This window comes from Seriola dumerili, unplaced genomic scaffold (assembly GCF_002260705.1).
Source record: "Seriola dumerili isolate Sdu_G_001 unplaced genomic scaffold, Sdu_1.0 BDQW01001449.1, whole genome shotgun sequence".
Lineage (NCBI taxonomy): Eukaryota > Metazoa > Chordata > Actinopteri > Carangiformes > Carangidae > Seriola > Seriola dumerili.
The window spans coordinates 541484-561721 of record NW_019175704.1 but is presented as its reverse complement, the minus strand read 5'-3'; the positions used below and the strand labels follow the sequence as shown (position 1 = coordinate 561721).

General features: G+C 39.8%; 1 protein-coding gene across 1 annotated transcript in view; it reads right to left on the bottom strand.

The window, feature by feature from the left end:
* Window positions 1–16868, bottom strand: part of LOC111238627 (mothers against decapentaplegic homolog 3) — a 29279-nt gene extending 12411 nt beyond the window's left edge. Inside the window, exon 1 of the mRNA XM_022768216.1 lies at window positions 16105–16868. Coding sequence (XP_022623937.1) covers window positions 16105–16307 — 203 coding nt within the window. The 5' untranslated portion in view covers window positions 16308–16868. The remainder of the gene's footprint in view (window positions 1–16104) is intronic.
* Between the last annotated feature and the right edge of the window lie 3370 nt (window positions 16869–20238).

The window sequence follows — 20238 nt, the reverse complement described above, 5'->3', positions numbered from 1 at the left end:
AGCGTCTGTGAAGGCCTTGTGATACTTGTGATCACTGTTCCTCTTTTCTATTGCAGTTTTCCTGTGTTTGGCACGCATCAAGTCACGATTTATTGAGGCTTTCCCTTCGACACATTGCATAATTTTAAAGTGTTTCTGACTGATGCAGCAGCAATTCAGGCCTTTTTGTTAGCTCAGTAAGTTGCATCAAAAGTCACTTTGTTACACCCCCATTAAAGCTAATTGGTTTTACAAGGGTTGGACAAAATAAAACAAACATAAAAACTGTTAGTGGCTTTGAAACAACTAAATCACAGTAACAAAGACAGCTGAAAAAGTGAATCATAGGAAATTGTCCTCCAAGTCATGATGCCACGAGGGAAACACATGAAAAATGCATTTGCGAAGAGGAACAGTGATCACATGAAGACACACACAACATTGACTGAAGGAAACGAGATTAATTACAGAACGAACTGCACAAGTTGGAACAATACCTCTCTGACATTATCTACAAAAAATCTGCATTAAAAGATTCAAAGGCGTACCACTTAATGCAGGGTTATTGTGGATGTACTGTAAGGTGTTCGCTTACTGTGTTAAATGTTCAGACAGGGCTGATCTGATGTCAGTGGTATGTGTGCTAGGTCCCTGCTGCTGAGTGGGTGTTTGGTGGGGCTAGACTCTGTGTAGGCTGAGACAGACATGCACAAACTCCAGTGGCAATACTGGCTAGTTGGTGTCCTACTTAAAGTCCTTGTCTTTGTAAAGCCCACTTTATCACTTATATTTTTTTAAGTTTTCAAAGATTTGTAATTTGTCCCTGGGCTTAAAGGTCACCTTACTGTAAACAAACATATGTTTACATTCAGTGTTTCAGTGGGATAAACAAATTGTGTATGTCTCTGAGGTCTAATAAACAAACGTGTTCCTCACAAAACATTTAGAAAAGCCTTTTTTTTTAAAAAAATATTTGAAATTGTGAACTAGGGCTGCAACTAATGATTATTTTCATAATCAATTATCCTGCCGAAGATATTCAACTTACTATTAAGTAAAACAAGAAAAAGGAAACTACTATGATACTTTAATTAATCTAACAGGCAGTGTATGAAATATCTAAAAATGGCACCACATTGACAAACTACAACACCGAAATGCTCTAACATGTATTTGTTAGTGATAAAAAACAGAATAATATACCATGATAGTGTACAGTAACACTATGAAAGAAGTGGTTTTGCATAATGAGCATTCATTTAGATACTTAAATTTTACTGATACTTCTGTACTATTTTTTTTTTAATTCAGGACTTTTACGTGTAATGTATAATATAATATAGTATAATGCTACAATGTGATGCTACAATATCTAAATTCCTCCATCACTGCTCTTTATCTACAGATAAAAAAAAGAAGAAAAACAAACAGCAACAGTCAAAACATTGTGTTTATGAAACACATGGACAGGTCGAGACACACACTAGCCCTCTCAATCTGACTGACTCACTTTATTGAAGAGATTTATGACGGCATGCTGAACGAGACTTTGATGAGAAACACCTCTGTGACAGTAAAAACCACTCCTGCACCACCACCAAGCCTCAGCCTGTTGTTTAGAGGAAGAGCTTGTAGCACTGTCTAAACATCCAACTTCAGATCCTGCAAAACACTTAAAAATGATTTGAAGCTCAGAGTCCTTCAGCTATGTAACAGGGGGAGGCAGGGGTGGGGGGGAGACGACTATGACCCCAAATTCCCCGGGCTCCTGTGTGCGTGTGTGTGTTCCAGACTGAAGATTTGAGGGACATGGGTGGGATCTGAAGGCTTCCAAGAATCCAAGAATTCAGGCCAAAAGTTTTCAACCTTCAGCTGCTCCCTGAGGCACCAGAAACTGGTCAACAGACTGATTTTATTTACAGACACGTAACAACTCACACTGAAATATTAAATGAATACCAATCATGAAGGAATAACTTTATTTTGTTTTGCTTAAAATATACATATTTTGTGATATTCACTTTTGTATAAAGTGTTTTTTTCGGTTTGTCACAAATTTGGCTTTAATAAAGTAAACAGTATCACCTTAAACCTTGAAATTAATAGTGTATAAGCCGACTGCAGCATGAGCTAATTGTGTGTTCAGACTTTATCCAGTTATGCAATGGTGTAAAGGTTGCAACTAACAATCATTTTTTCGATAAACCAATTAGCAGTTTTGTCTGTAAAATGTCAGAAAGCTGTAAAGTGTACCAAACACAAGTATCAGATATTCAGTTTACAGTGATTCAACAGGAGAAATTTGTGAATTCTCATGTTGTGAAAATGGTACCAGCTAATTTTGGGAGCATTTTGGCTTAGACATGAATTTAAATGTAAATTTTTATTCCAGTTTTATACTAAAATTTGCTTAATTCTAGTAATTGATGTAAACCTGTGTTACAGATTTATACTTTTAACTTCATAAAAATGTATTTCTGACCGCGACAGCGAGGCCTGCCTGACATACACGAATATCGCTGAGTGACTGACTGATGAAGTTACACAATTGGTCAGCCGAATGCCGTGGGACTCAGTGATCAGGTTATACCATTGATCAGCCGGCCGAGTGTTGGACTTTCCCCATTGGCCATTGCTCTTTCAAAATGAACTGGCAGGAACAGTTTTTCTATTGCATCATGAGGGGGCGTTTACAGGCAGTGTTGCCAACTTAGCGTCTTTGGGCAGAGTTTCAGTCACTATTTGAAACTTGTTCCATTGTCTGAAAGTTGTTGTTTACAGTTTTCAACTACGACCTTAATTTGGCACCTGATAATTATATTCATTATTGATTAGTTTTCCAATTATTTTCTTATTTAATCAATGAATTGTACAGTGTATAAAATGTCAGAATCACAATATCACATAAGACAAATAAAAATAGCAAATGCTCACATTTAAAAGGTTATAACTTCTTTGGAATTTCTGCTTGGAAAACGACTTGATGACTTAATGATGATTAATCAAATATCAATATCAAAACAGTCCATTTTTGGTTGCACGGCTAATCAAGACTAACTGAAAACCCCAAAAATAAAGAAAATAAAAAATATCTATGATGTCCAAACTTCCACTTATCTGTCCTTGATTGATTTTTGCTGCCATCTGTAAAGACAACATGTAAGATTAGTTAAAACCTGCCTGTGATTATAGCCTACATCTTTTCTTAATTCCCTTTCTGACTGAGAACAAGAGTCAAAGCGCTGACGTTTCTGTGTCAAGAGACAGTCACAGTGAAATTGATGTCCAAAAATGAAAGGGACAAATTAGTATAGATTTTTTTTTTTGCCGCAGGGGAAATTGTGTTGACATGATTGTGTGCCATGACCTGCGGCCGAGGCTGAACCTGACTTTAAAGCACAAACCAGCATGTCTGTTTTCGTCAATGGTAGGGAGTACAATCTCCACACACCCGCACGCACACACACGCACACAAACACACACACGTACACAAACACACACACACACACACACACACACACACACACACACACACACACACACACACACAAGGGTATGAGTGATGGTGAGATAGAATGACTTTGCTTCCAAGAGATTCACACATTTAGTAATCAACTGTGTGAAAAGGCTGTTTGAAGATGAAAGGGAGGAGGATATGCCAAAGTATGTGATTGTGAAGAGGAGTAGATACACAAACTTTAGATATGTGGGCATGTGTGTTTGCCTGACTCATAAAACAGACTGAGACTGAGCAGATTGAGCTTCCATGAGCGGGGTGGGGGTGGGGGTGGGGGGGAGTGGGGGGACAAAACAAACACTCTGAGGCATGCCCAGTTACGCTCAGAGACACAAACATATACACTGTGTGTGTGTTCGGGCTGGCAATGGTCCTAAAAGTGCTGAACACACACACACACACACACACATACTCTCTCTCTCTCTCCTTGAGGGCTAAGACCTTTTGACGTGGACCTTTTACAACTCTCTGCCAAGCTTCGAACTCAAATGAAAATCTAAGCACACTAAAAATTGCCAGCAAACACTACGAGCTAAACTAAATGCATTTTACAGTCTAGTTTTTTTTTTGTGTGTAATTGTGTAAATCAAAAATTAAGATAAATAATGCTTAAGTGCCTTCAAATACATGTAAAAACACCAGGACCTCCAGTCACAATCTGTCCTCTAAGAGAACAGGGCAGGGAGGACAAAGTGGGTGATGGATAAAGAAAGGAGGGTGCTGCTGGACAATAGGGCTGGCAGACTGTCTCAACAGCTCAGGGCAGCTCAGAGTGTCTGTGACTGGGCCCCCTAAACCCCCACCCCCCCCACCCCCTTCTCTCTCCTCCGTCTGTCCCACTATCCCTCCGTCCCAGTGCTGAGTGAGGGGTGAGGGTGGTGGTGGTGGTGGGAGTGTGGGGTTGTAGAGCTGAAATGGCCTTTGTGCCTTTCATAAAGTCTGTGGCCAGTCTGTCGAGCCATGAGCAACGGGGCTGCAGTCCAGTGACATTCAGCAGAGGGCTGCTGTCTTCCAGTAACAACATGCGAAGAGACAAATCATTCACTAATTCAGAAGAAAGGAATTAAGTTAGTTTGGTTTTGAAACCTGACACACTTCACCGAACCTGTAAAGTTATTTTTTGCAATGAAGAGTTATAATTTAACAATGTTGGTGATTTCATTTTCCCTAAAACTGCTTCATCTGCTTTTATACCAGGCACGTACGTCACACGTTAATGAATGCATTTTCAACCCTCGTCGAACCTGTTCTCGTACGACTGTTATCACATGTTAATCCCTTGTCGTGCTAGAATTCAAAGAATCTACAACCACAGAATTACTCAGAATTAACTCTTATTACACAATTACGAAATAAAGACGGTTTCAGTTTTAGTCCTCTCTGCAGCTGGCATCTCCTTTTATCTTCCTCTCCCACTTGAATTGGTTTGAGGGAGGTGGTTAAACTACAGTAACACTGACTTTAACATTGAAGTGAACACACTCATTAACAACCAACACAATGACATGGGGTTAACCACATATCTGTTTCTTTTTCATTTTGTCTGTGTACAGCACTTTGCAATATCTGGTTTTTGATAAGTTCTATATAAAGTGCTCTATAAATTAACTGTATTATTATCATTATCATTATTATATGTATGTATAACCCTGTGTTCAGACCAAAAGACAACAATAAAACAATTCAAGGGGCTGCATCAGTGGGGGCGTGTTATTTTGGACACCAGTGAGACGGTCCAGTAACAGACAGTTTTAAGGCCTATCAGATGCCGAAACACTGTACAGCAGTTTGTATTTGAAAGGATTTTTAGAGTTAGTTAATATTACAACACAATCCATCGTTTTCATTTAAAAGAACCAGATGGGGATGTGTGTTTTTGGCTAATCCATATGGCTTAATATCTGAGGTCAATCATTTCAGTCATTTTTCAAGCAAAAACTCTTTTTTGGTTACATATTCTCATATTCTTTTGTCTTTTGTTTTTGAGGTTTTGGACAAATACAAGGCATTTCAGAGACAATTAATCAAGAAAACAATCAAAAGACTAACCAAAATGAAAGTAACTACTTGTTGCCGTCCTAGAAAGTCCTTTGACAAAGGGGGGCAGATGGTAAATCCTTTATTTTCACATGAACATTTTCTTGAAAGACAAACAGATTTCAAAACTTTTTTTTATGTCTTATTTAGATGTTTTGGTTTACAAATATTTTATCATTGTGTGCCAGTAGCAATCAACTTTATCACACAAAAGAAAATGCCCAAAGTTCACAAATCTTGGCATGTGAGTGCATTCCGGCAGTGGAGCAACTCACACAGAGGAACATATTCCGCACACACACACACACACACACACACACACACACACACACACACACACACACACACACACACACACACACACACACACACACCTCCCACTCTCTCTGGAAAAGCCATCAGACTTCTCTTTTTCTTACAAAAGAAGGGGGGGGGGACTGTGGGGGTGAAGGAAGCAAACCAAGAATAGAGTGTGAGAGAAAAGCAAGTCCCACAGGTGATATCATAGGGCTGGAGTGTGCTGGGACCAGTGAAGGAGGGTCTAATGTGAAACAAGAAACCAGGAGACAGACGACTGGCAAGGCTAGACGACAAATAACAGTCTGAACTCAAAAACTGGGGAGACGATAGAGGACTGGCAACCATTAGTTTTACTGCTAATAGTCAATGAGTTGAGCAGCCTGTCTCTCTTTTTCTGAATCAAAGTGATGAATGACAGAAAATATTCCAGATGCAAGTCATCAATAAATTTTTCCCCACAGTCCAGTTAAGTAATTTTTCCTACAGTAGGGAGTGAAGGAGTGTAGGCAGATCTACTAATCCAGTGATAGCCCATCCTCCACCTGGATATGATATCTCACAAAGTGAGATTCCTACTGTTAAAAAAAACCTTTAAGTTTGCTTTATGTTATTATTATGTTATTTTAACATGCCTTGCCTTTTCCTTGCTTGATTATCCACCATTTCTGTTACTTTTGGGGTCTAATAATTTTGGACACAAATGTCAACCCCACGGCCAGTCCAACATCTTACGTCATTAGTTAATTGTTGATTCTGAGCTAATGGTCAAAGATCTGAAATGCAGGCCAATACAATAAGTTATGTTAGCTGAAATGTGGCTAAAATAGTGTACACTTCTGTCGACAGATCATGGAGCTATCTCTGCATGCACCGGGAGTGAAGGACTAGACAAATGTCTAAACACGAGCAGCCATACATGAACTAAAATAGTTTTAAAATGACAATGTTTGTATTTAAATCAGGAAATACAATATCTGATCAAAGACCAAATAAACAAGATTACGAATCTAATTATGAACTGATGTCCAGCTACACATCAGACAGGTTAAAAGCCTTTTAAGAAGATCCACCGAGTCTAATTTTGCTGAGTTGTCACACATTTGTTAAGCCATCAGTCTTGTTTTTCGTTGCTGACACCTGTAATGTCAGAGAGAGAGAGACAAAAGAGACTAAACTGAGGATGCGAATGAAGGATTCAACAAGAGTTCATGATCAAGCTAAATGATCTGGGTTTTTGACAAACTAGGAACCAGATCCATTAAGGAACTGGCCATCAGAACCCATCCCTAGTCTCCTGCGATGCTGTACTGGGTGTCCTTCACATACAAGTGTATGGTGAGCCCCTGACTGGACTTACGTTTCTACTTCTTCTTTGACTGAAGTGGTGCTCTCATCTTGAGAGCAGATTCGAGGATGAATGTTTCAGACAACTTAATAAAACAAATGCTCAACACATGATTTTTTTTCCAAGCAGTGTCCCACGAACATTCATGTTTATTGACTCATCTGCTGAAGCTTTTCAGTGAGTCCTGGACCACTATGGAATATTTAGTGACACTGCTTATCTTCAGCTACTTTAACCAAACCTCTAAGTGGTTTGCTACTCAATTTCTATATTTTTAGACTTTCACTTGTGCTCCTGGCTTAAAAGTAATCTCCCTCTTTCCATTTAAAGCCCTGCTCCTTCATGTCAAGTTGTTTTCTCACACATATCCAGCTGTAGTCCAGCACCCGTAGCAGCAGCAGCAGTAGCACTAGTGGCCAGTGGAGCACAAAGGCAGGTTTGTTGTCTGGTGAACGTGTCTGTGTGCATGTGACTGTGTGTGTGTGTTTCTGTGTCGTACACGCGCACTCCCCCGCAGATAGTGAGACGGCCGGGGCCAAGTTGAGGCAACGCTGTCTCTCTAACCCCCTCCACCCCTGGTGCAAGCCACAAACCAAACAGCAGCCCACGCCCTCCTCAAGGCCCCGGCAGGCAGAGAGAGCATTCCTCTGAGCTGACTAACCACATAGACACACAGACACACAGACACACACACACGATACGACTTGCATATAGAAAATCTAAATTGAAAGTTTAGCACGACAAACTACAAGATACTTCATGTAGTTTAATGTGATTTGGTGTCATTTCAATTAAAATCCTCGTTATTCATTTAAACATCAGTAATAACAATGTCAATATCACAATATTACACCATCACTATGTGACAATTAAATGTAATCATTATCCAGCAGTAGCATCCGGCTGAAGCCACTGACTATTTCTGTCTTTGAGGTCATAACTCTTTGGTTACAAGAAGATTAAAACTATAACACAGGTATGCACAAACATACTTTGTCTGTCTTGACTCAAAGCATGATCCCATTTCTATCAAGCAAATCAAACAATGACAGAAATCCTGAACCCAGCTGAAGTGGGTAACTTATTACCGTCATTAGAGCAGCCAACCGCACACAGACAGAAAACACACATAAACTCTCTCTAACCTCTCTTGTATTGCGTCTCTGTCAGACAATGCTGTCTCGGATGACTCAGGTGTGATACTTGACATGAAAACCAACTTGGTGAGTGAGACAGAGTGTGTGTGCTTGTCTAAAAAGGAGATAGCAGACTTGAAGAATAATTAAGAGGACAGTTAGAGAAAAGTGCAAGGATCTTTGGTTCTGCATTTGACATACGATGACCATGTATGTTCATTCTCATTAACTAAACCAACCAAATCAACTTTGATCATAGTAACAAAACATGTGTCAAATATGATGGCTAACAACTAGTTCAAGAAAAAGACTGGAAATATTAAAATCACTAGGAAGCACAAACAAGCATTAACACACTGTGTATACTATATATACAATATGTATGTGCAGTATTACTACAGGCATACACAATATCTTGACAGTAGCTGCAGCGTGTGTGTGTCTGTGTGTATTTAATCTAGTCTGTCATGCAGACACACGCAGACACATTTCTTTTGATGTTGAACTGCTGTCTAGCAGGAAAACAAACCAGTTCTATCTCAGCTATTAGCGTCTTTCTTTATCTACATGCAAACCACACTAACCGTGGTCTTCCTCCGATAAGCTGGGGAATCCATCACTCTGCCTTTTGCCAAATATTCTGTCTCCTTCACTTCCTTCATCTAAACCCTTGGCTTTCTGGTTTACCTTTCTCTTTCACATTCTGAAATTTCAGTCTCTTTGCTCACCTCTGTTGCTTTCACTCTTTTTATTTTGTCTTCTTCTGTCTATCATTGATGAGCTGTCCTCCCTGATTAAAGTACATTCCTCTACCATGATGACAGGTCTTCCCCTCCAGCACCAGACACAGTGGGAATCCCCAACTCCTCTTCAGAGCTCTGTATTCCTCTTTTATCTCTGGCACAGTTTCTCTCATTCTACCTCTGTCCCTCTATCAGAGCCCTTAACACTACAGCATTAATCTGGCTGATAACAACTTGCACTTGTATGTTGGTGTTATTGTATCAACCCGATACAGCTGAAAAGGACCAATATGTTTCAGTATTGAGACCAAGATCATTTTTTTTAACCTTTCTTTGAGAAATAAAAACACATTTTTCTACAAAACCTGTTTCATAAAACAAAAGGGGTGAACATTTGCGAGTGTTAAATTCAAACTTGCACTAAAGAATTTAGCCAAAATAAAATGAAAGTCTAAAAACACCAAACAATTTTGATGTTTGGCTCTCTGGGCCACAGCTACATTTCTGTCAGTACCAAAAAAGTACTGAGGTTCAATGCCCAGCCCAGCAACCCAACTATTCCACTTTGGGTCCAGGTCTAATCTAACCAGGTTTTTTCTCCAAATCTACAATAGGATTGGTTAAAAAAAAATGTTTGACTTCAATGTCTTTCAGTCATAAATCATGCTGTTCTGGATCACAAAGACACCTTTATTTGATTGTGGAGCTGTGGTTTAAGCACAATTAAATATAATTGTGGACCTGTGAATGGTGATGTTTGTTTGTGAAAGAGTGCTGGTCTTTCTGTCCTCTTGCTTCCTCCCTCCCTTCCTTTTTCCCTCCTTCTCATAGTAATAGTCATAATAGTCTTTCTATTCCTTGTCTTTCTTGTTTTATCCTATCTTTTATTTCTGTGCCTGGTACCTCTTCACTCCCTACCTCCTGCCCTGACATGCAGCAGTGTGAATCAGACAGTAGTCTTGCTGCCAGGAGGGATGTGTGTGGACAAGACAAAAGCACTACCCAGCACTGGCCCAAACCCAGAGTAAGTTAAGGTAGGTAGAAGTGAGGAATCCACTCCCCCAGGCTCTGTGAAAAGACACAACACACATACACGCAATACACACCTCTGATAATTTCTGTTAACATATCACGAGTGTTCCCCAACCAAACTGCTTTTGGATTCCCACATTATTTTACAGCTCCGTAATCTCCCATGCAGCCCTATTAACTATCAAACCACCGTTAGACATAAAACCTGCTAAATTAATAGGTGTATCTTTCTGTTTGGTTTCAATATATAGTCCTCAGTTAAAGAATTAGTCTCTGTCCAAACATGACAGGACCATCACAGATAGGAACGCAATGTTTGTGTAACAATTGGCACGCAAGACTAGACAATACCAGAAGTTATTGAGTTTACCTGTCAGCGCCTTCTAATTTCAACGCCAGACTAAATTCCATCTGTTGTCGCAGCTTATGTAGTTCGTTACAGTCTCTCTTCAGAGGCAAGTCTGCCAGTTTAATGTCATGTCTATGAAGAAGACGCCTTTACAAAAAAATTAATAGATAATTACTGATACCTAGTGGCTTTATCATTAGTTTGCACATTACAACTGCTAAAACTTATTGATTAGTTAATTGCCAGGAAATTAATTGATGACGACTTAATAATAGATAATCGATTATCTAGGTTACAAAAATGCACAAAATTGCCAAACACATGTTGGTTCTAGTTTCTCAAATGCGAAAATGTTCTGCTTTTATCTTATCTATGTCATTGTAAATTGAAGATTTTTGAATTTGGACAGTTCATAGAATATGACAAACAATTTAAAGGCATCACATCGGGCTCAGGAAGCTCTGGATGATGAACAATTTTCACTATTTTCTGACATTTTGAAGGCTTGACGATTAAATGAGCAATTGAAAAAATAGACACATTAACTGATAATGAAAAATATTTGTTAGCTGAAGCACTACTTGACTTACACCAAGAAGTTAAATAATGTGAGAGTGTGACTGTAAAATACTTTTTAATTATATTTACAGAAGAATTTAAACAAGTCTGCTTTCGTTGTTTGTCTACTACATTTTCAATAAGCATAAAGCTTGGTTGGGGTCAGTGTTAATACTGCTATCCTTATCACATCAGGAAATGAATCTACGCTTTTTTTGTGAAAATTAATTTTTGCATGTCTGCCGTAACATATAGCTACAGTTCCTCATATATTAACCTCACATAATATATGGGTTTCCTCACATATTATCTAACGTTAGGTGGTCTGCCCAGTTAAATTAAAGGGAGCCAAGTACTGCTGTGATGCACTTGACTAATTAACTGCACCCCTGACACAGTATGTATGATCAGTCTTCTTAAGATAAAGAATGAAGTTTGCTTGTCGATGTAAACTTGAGTGGAGAGGCCTGTGTAGCCTGAGATGTATGTAGTCAAAGAACAAACCTAATGTTGTAGGCTCAGCAAGTGACCAATTTAGAAACTTGAAGTATGCCATTGTTGCACTACAAGTAACAGCGCAAGTAGGCTACAAATAAATACTGTATATATCTTGCAGTAGGATGTTAATGAACGCTTGGCTTAATAGTCAGAAACTCTTCTAAATTAAACAAAAAAATATACCTATATCTGTAATTGTCTTCCAGAATGACAAAGATGGCAAGTGTTTTCTGCTTGGTCTTGCAGTTACAAGTCATTGCAAAATTAAAACTGTGCCCTGACCTGACACCGCTAGGGTTAAGGTGTGGGCAGGTTTGCACACAATAATGACTGATGGTTAGGGTTAAGGAGAGGTCAAGGTTTAGGTTTAAGTAACTCAATGGTTAATATTAAGGGAACATTGTGGTCTGGGTCAAAATAACTGCTTCCTTAAGGTTAGGGAACCTTCATCATCTTGGTTAAGTTAAGGGAACAATAATGGCCGTAGGAAACAGGAACTGAGTAGCAGTGTGATGTTTTGTCAACCCATCCAATCAACCTGACCTTCTCCTTCTACCTCTGACTTTATGTCCATTTCCTACTTTGCTCTAGAGATGTCAGAGGGTCAGAATTCCTATGGCCACTGCAGGGCTTTGTTACTTTAGTGCAAGAATATTTAGTTATTGGGCGGTTACAGTAGAACCACCTGAGATATTGACCAACCTACAGTTATAACTGAAACAGACGTGGCTTCTGTTTACAAATGCTTCTTGAAAACACAAAGAAAGTCATTTCTTAGTCATCCTGTCACATCCGAGCAAAGCAGGCTACCACACTTCACATCCCCGCCTCCACCATTGGAAACTGGTAGACTTTCATGGACTGACGCACTTTACACACCAATGTTTGTGACTAACCAAAGTTTACAGCTCATAGGAGGAGAGGATTTTAAAAGGAGAAACGGGCAGAAAAAGGGGGAGGGAAGCTAGGTCAATACCACAATGCCACAACTGCTCGTTGTTGAATGACTAAGGCATGAACTTGGACAGGAGCCTGAGCATTCACTTTGCTTAGTGTTCTTCCAAAAAGTAAAAACAGCTCATTGTCAAAACCACAGTGACCCAAAAGGCAAGTAAAGCCGTAGCCCTGCCCATGCGATAGGCATGCCCTGATATACTGTACTGTGCATTTTGTTTTCAACTTCAAATGGGATTGTAATTCAAAGTGACTGTGACTAATGTTTTTTCATGGGATGCAGACTTTGTCTCCAGTGTAAACATATTGGAACATATACACACACATGCACAAGCCACCGCAGCGCCCACATCAACCACACACACACCACCACCAACACCCAAAAATAACTGTCTCTGACCAAACTCACACAGTTTGACATGTTATTTTAAATGTTATCTAGCAGCGCACAGCTCTTTTAAATCAGCTGGCTTTTCAAAAGCTCATAAGCATCTCATTTTTACAATCTGGCAAGCTGAACAGTTGTAAGTTAGGGCTAGGATAGATGTAATACAGACGTAAAACTTACAGGAAGGCGTGGCGTTGGACAAAATGTACAAACATCATTAACTTTGTTTGACAAAACTAGAAAACATTAACCTTGAGATTTCAAAATCGGCTCTTGGCATTTACCCCTCTAAGATATGATATCTGAATCAGCTGTGATGAGTGAATCACCTGTTTCCTCCCTTAAATTACCACACAAGATACCTGATCTGCTATTCCACCACGAGATGCAACTCCTGACTCAATCAATGCGCAGTGCCTGCTTCCTTCAGCACTCAGCATCACAGCAAACCGTCATCAAAAGGGGTAGCGATGAGCCCCATCTGGGAGTTCATGTGTCAGAGAGATAGGAGCTGACCTCCCCATGGACATGCCTGAACATGCAGGCAGCTGCTGTCAGCAAGCCAGAACGTAGGGGAATTAATAGAAACAGCAGCTCTCCAGGGACACTGTTAGCCCACACTGACAGCCAACTCTGATCTGGGGTCATCTTAATGCACTCTGCCTCTTCCCTTCTGCATTAGTCGGTGGGAAATATGAAACCTGGATCACGGCAAACATTATTTAACTTTCCGGGTAGGCTTAACTCTCAATACTGGCCCAGGCCTGTGCAAGCTGTGATATGCACACTTGTGGCAATCAAGAATGTGGGAGTGCCCTGTGTGAGGTTACATTTTCATCTGACACACTGTGTGCTATTAAATCTAAATTGCCCACAGACGCAAGTGAAATTTTGTGGACTAAAGCAAAGGTTTGAGCCTTTATTTGTTACCTACTACAACTTATAAAAATAGTACACACTTAAAAATAGCTGTGAACATACACACTTTTGCCAGTCTATGAAATACACCTGACTAAAACTAATATGACAACCCAATAAATCCTACTTAATTGTTCGATTTTGTTTCAGCTGTTACAGAAAGATGTTGATTCAACTTCACTTTTTTAGAATATATAGATTGTGGGTGTGTTGAATTATTTTGCACTACAGTGAGAGGTTGACTACCCTCATTTAGGGCTGCAAGTAATCATTTATCATATTTGAAATGCTGGAAGCTTTGGAGTATTTGTTAGTTTCACTTGAAAAATTACGATTAATGAACAGTCATCAAAATAATACTGATTATGTTTCTATCAATCAACTAATCAATTTATCACTAATAATTTCAGCTATACCCTCACTGATGTACTATACATGGATTGGACAAAATTTACCAGGGTGTACTTAAAAAACTGAGTGTATGTTATGTCAGAGATGGTGATTCAAGTTTGCGACTTGAGACTTGACTTTAACTCGAGATTTGGGACTCGTGAACAATCTTTATATTATCACCTCCATCAAGGAAGTCACGTGAAGTCATCAACCCATTACATTATGACGCAGATCCGCATAATTTCCAGTGAATTTCCCAGGTGTAAATTGTTTGACATGGGCCTTGGTGGAGCGCTACACTCCACTGAGGGCATTTCGTAGTTTTTTATGTTTTTGGTGCATTAATATTGCGGAAATGTGTGACGAGCTACACGGCATTACACCACTTATTATCATGCGCAACTATACATGAAGGAGTGATGATAATGCAGTACATATATTCTTAGATATGGCAATGCAGTGTTCTAAGAAAAGCATGCAGCAGATTACAGAACGCTCATTACAACCAAAGACTTGAGACTTGACTTGTGTCCACAGACTTGAGACTTGACTTGGACTTGCAAAAAATTCTCATCTCTATGTGATATAGACAGATATATGCTACTACTGCTCGACTAATAAGATTACAATAACACATTTTAGAAAGTGAGATAAATAAAACTCAAGACTTCTGGCTGACACTGCCTGTGTTTACAAACGGCACCTCTCAAGCTTTTACCTGGCACACACAGCCTTTCATCAGGGGAGGAAAGTGACTGCTTATGAAGAAACTGACTCCCTAAATCTGTTGTCAAATACAAGTTTTGATTATTTGATCTAAATAATGTGCAGATGGACAAAGGCCCATATAAACAGGGTTTCTGTTGGCTTCAACAAATTAAATTCAAGGACTTTAATTGCACATAGAATGCAATTAAAAGCCTGTTTCACAAACTAAACTAAACTAAAAGACAAATTGAAGGCAGTTTACAACAATAATTTCTAATGAAATAATTGATTAAATTGGCAGAAAATGCATGGATTAACGAGTTGAAAATGATTAATCAACACTTGCCCATCATGAGCTGATGAGCTTCTGAGCTACTGTAGCTTTAGCAGCAGTGACAGTATTTGCTCCAGGTCTGATGTTGTTGACTGTAACTCAACGTTGAACAGCGTCCTGCAGCATAATCCACTGTCACTGCAATCTTACCTCTAGTTTGTACATATGTAGGGTAACTATCGGCAACCTCGTCTCGAAGACTTTGTAATATCTTCTAATGCATTGTTGTTGGGGAAACTGAATTCTATGCTTCATAAAAAAACTTTTCAAGACCTGCAGAAACCCTCACAGAGGCAATGAAAGGAGATAAAAGAGCCCAGCTCCATAGACTCGCCTACGCACTAACACTACAGAGCTAGAAAGCGTCCCAGATTAAGGCCAAGTTATATAACTTGGACTCCATTTGTGCTTTTGCATTGCATGTGCGCTGCAGTACATGCACAGACTATAGGTCGTTTTCAACAAAAGGACTTCAGTTAAATGTCAATTTGATCAGAGAAAACTGCTAAAACTTGTTTCCTTGACTCACTTCACTTAAAGTAACCTGCACATATGATGGCATGGCAGCTCGCTGACGAGATGTTTGAGCTAGCTTTTCTTCTGGACCACTGTTAGCTCGTTAAGCATTACCTCAGCCACCATGTTACTGTATAATAAACGAAGAGGGAAGAGTTTGAAATACTGACACGAGGAAGGAAGTGGAAATGTCACCTTCTCAGTCAAGAGAGGATGCCAAACATGTGTGAGGTGAGCACGCTACAGTTAGCAAACAGTGGTATAAAATTATTTTTTTTCATAACAAGGGTGTAATTGATTAAATGCTTTACAAAAAACAAGAGGCTGACCTGCCCACCTCTGATGGCTGGGATGCTGATCTCACGGTCAACATCAGCACAGCGCTCAAACTCTCCTTACCTTGGTATAGTGATGCATTTCGTGTTAATATTCTGGGTGGTGATGGCTTTCTCCAGTTCGTCCAGTTGTCCCGTCTTCTTCAGCTTCTTCACGAGACTTTTCACGGCCTTTTCACACCATTTCTCCTCCTGGCCGTTCTGCTCTCCTTTCTTCCAGCCCAAAAGTCTTTTGACAATGGGGGGAGTGAAAGGCAAAATTGACATCTTGAGTTCAGTTAAGTCCTTCCAGTGTCGTGAAGTCCGTCGGTTTGGACAAAACACGGGGACAGTTGCTCTTCAAACGGTCCAAACAGCAGAGACGAACGCGTTATTTAGCTGAAATCAGGTTATTGTTGTTTATTAAACGCCACACGGAAGCATCCCGGAGTTAAACCCTTCAGTTTTAGCGCACTCAGTCCGTCTGCATCGAGCTCAGCGGCGGACTGTGCACCGGTAGTCTGTTGGGTTGTGGATTTAGTGCTACTCCGCCAGGGAATCTAGTCCCGTCTGCACTTCTTCAAGCCGTGGCTCTTTTACATACACCCAACTTGAGTCACACCCAGACCACGTTTTTCACTCGTTCAGGGTTCAAACGCCGAAGTGAAAGTGCTTCGTTTCTGTTTTACCAAGGGTGCTCTAAACCCCGATCAGCAAAGTTTTGTTAAGTTCATCCGCGGTGCAGAGTCCGCCGACTGAAGTCTGCGAGAAGTCTGCATCAAATGCTAATGCAGGGGCTGCTGCTGAGAGTCCCCATTCAGGCTGCACAGCAGACCTGTGAAAGGCCAGTCTGAGCAGCTGGCCAAATGTGCAGCGCTGATGTTGCACAATCCCTGCCTTTTCCCTGCTATTGCTTACTGATAAAACTGCATGTGGCTGTGACTAAATAGGCATACTCACACTCACACACATACACAGATCACTTGACTTATGTAACACTCAGTAAAACAGTTTATTGCATGTGAGTGGACTAAGAAAGTTCAATGAAATTGAGTTCGTGTTCTCATTCATGTATTTATTTATTTATTTATGTACGTATTTATTTATTTAGTGGACCATATAGGATGTATATGTGGCTGGATCACCAAGCCAGCAAAGTGGATAACTACCCCAGGGCCCCAGGCTACATAATTTTATTAATTTTAGGACAATAATTTTTTGTGTTATACAATGTTCTGCTCATATTTATATATATTATATATATACTATACTATATTATGCATACTATATCCCTACAAAGCTGAGCTTTAAAAATTAAGTAATTAACACTTACAAAACGTGGGGCATTCCAGCATAGGCCAACTGGTTCAATTCTAGATGACTTGGGAAATGATGAACAAATTTTTTGCCCTACAACCCCTAGGCTTATGCAGCCATCTATATAGGGGTGCTATCAGAAAAAGATACATAGGTGCTGCTTAAAATGAGGAAAAACTAAGTTTCCAGAAGCAAAGATATTTATTCTTTGTGAATCGTTTTGAAAACTCCCAAAATTAAATCATCCATCTGTTTCAGTTTATCTCTGCAACATAATTATAGTCCAAAGAGGGCCATGATGTTCTTATTTCCCTCCACAGGGTAATAAAGTTTTAGGTTTTTAACTTTAACAGGAAAATACACTCATTTTTTCTTTTCCATTTTATTTTTGGAAATCCACACATTCTTAATTATCCGACTGGCAGTCATGTAACTGCTATTGCATAAGGATACATCCCTGTGTGTGTTTGTTATACAAAGGCTTATGGGGTTTGACATTCAGCATCTCCAACACAAGACTTTCCAGTAATTGCTGCTGGGTTGTTTGTCTCCACATGGGTAAATAACTTAGGAGCAGTGGTAAGATGGAAGACGATAGAAGTCACGCACATGCACAAGCTGAGCCATCAACTTGCCTCAGCTTGTCAGAGGCAAAAACAAACTACGCCTTCTCTACAAGGTGGCAGTTTGGTTTGCAGCACGGCTCAGTCCCTAAACCACAACTATAGTCTGACATATGCACACGCTCTCTCATATGCATGCAGATGTACATCCCCCTCCCTCACACACTCACTAGTCCACAGACACACAGTGTCAAGGAGTCAAAGTGCCAGATGTACAATAGAGTGTATAGCACAGCTGAGCTCACCACAGAGAGAGTGATAGTCGGACAGTTCCGGGTGTGAGGCTGCCTTTGTTCTTCAAGCTTCAAAAGACAGACTTTATTGCGTTCAAGATCGTTTTCCAAACTTGGGTGCCTTATTTGCGCGTGCTTGAAAGGGTTGTAAAAGTTGTGAATTCTCTGCACAAAGAGACGGGTGCACTTGCTGGATGTCCATTTACAAATTCCAGTTTTTAAAGTAGTGTAATACATAAAAGGTGTCAGGCTGGCTAAGGCAAATTATGCATTGATGAAAAAAGTTTACTCACCTATTTCTTTTCCTTCATTCACTAAACTGTGATTAATTCAAACTTAAGGAATTATCACATGTCAGTTTTCTCATCCTCATGTCTTTTGTTTTTTGGTGCAAACCTTTAATCAGTGCCTCCATTGACAGTTCACAGTTGTACAAGAATAGTAGCAATGACCTGTGGTTACCATTTCGGTATGTGTGTACAGCCGCACTGACATGCATCCAGCCGCCCCCCTCTCTGTGCACAGTGTGTAGTTTGTGCTAAAAATACAGCTGGCTTGAGGCTCAGCAGGACAGACACCTTTCCTTTTATCTATTTTGGTCACACATCAATGTATATTTTTCTTTCCGCTAAAGGCATCTTAAAGTTCTTTCTTCATACCTAGAGTCTTTAATATATATATATTTACACTGCACAGCAATGTCTTGAAAAAAAAAACTTATATAAAATACAATAATTCCTTACGAATTAAATCAGGGAATTATGAAACAATTTTTAAACCTGTTCTATGATAAACATTTGGTGTGAACTGATGGTTTGACCCAGTGAGAAGGTTTTATATGAGGTGATTTTTGTACTAATAACCATCAACAGCTCCATGTCTGTGGTAACAATCAAGTCTACAGCTGTAAAACGCACCACTCTCTCCCTCTCTGGTGTGTTGGCAGGTTGGAGGAGAAGGCTGGAGGAGCGTGCAGCCATGTGTCACATGCTGAGGCCCTGCGGCCCTCTCGGCACCTGTTTACACCCCCGGGGGACACGACCGGCCAAGACAGCTGGTTTGTTTTGGAGAAGTGTAGGGCGAGACAGGGCGGATATGGGGGTGCAGGATGGGGGATGGGATTACAGATGGGCCGCAGTAGATGGGGGGTAGGACAGGGTGTAGGGTGGGCTGGGGTGGGGTGGGGGGACTATGGGGGCTTCTGTGAGAAGAATTACTGAGCACAAAAGGCACGTCAGCAAGACTGAATGGGCAGTGACCACGTACAATCCGATGGATGATAATGACATTGTGCTGGCTTCAACCTCAGGGGACTTGATCCAGTGTGTGTGTGTGTGTGTGTGTGTGTGTGTGGGTGTGTGTGATGTCAGCTGGTGTCCCACTGGAGTAGAAGCAGAAAGATTAAACTGTGGGTTTCTGGTTAGATGTGATAAGATAAGAACACAGATGACCAATGTTTGGCCAATTTTAAAAGAAAATTACACTTAATCAACACAACAGTTTAAAACTTATCTTCAACATAAATATTTTATATTTAAATATTTTATAGATCCACATGTTTAATTTTAAGTACCTTCAAAATTAGATCAAAATATTTCCACTGTTTGCCAACATCACATATAACTGTGTGTGTGTGTGTGTGTGTGTGTGTGTGTGTGTGTGTGTGTGTGTGCATATAGCTACTTTTATTGCACAAAATAAAGAAATTTTATGTTATATTAGATTCAAAACAGGTATGTGTTTTGTACATTATTTTTTACATGTTTCCAGGTAATTTCCACAAAGTAAGTACACTATTCAGTGGCTTTGAAAAGTTATAAAAGCTTTGAAGTTCTTTATTTTTTAGCAATTGTAGAAATATTAAGATCCTAAAAGTATGGAAGTACTATCAGCAAAATCAAAAGTACTCATTACACAACAGACAGACTCCTGTCAGATATTATTGGACTGATATTACTAATGTTTATGCAGTATTTTATTTTATATACTGTTTGGTTTTTTGTCTGCAACAATGCATCATATTTTACAATTTTATCAAATGTTTTG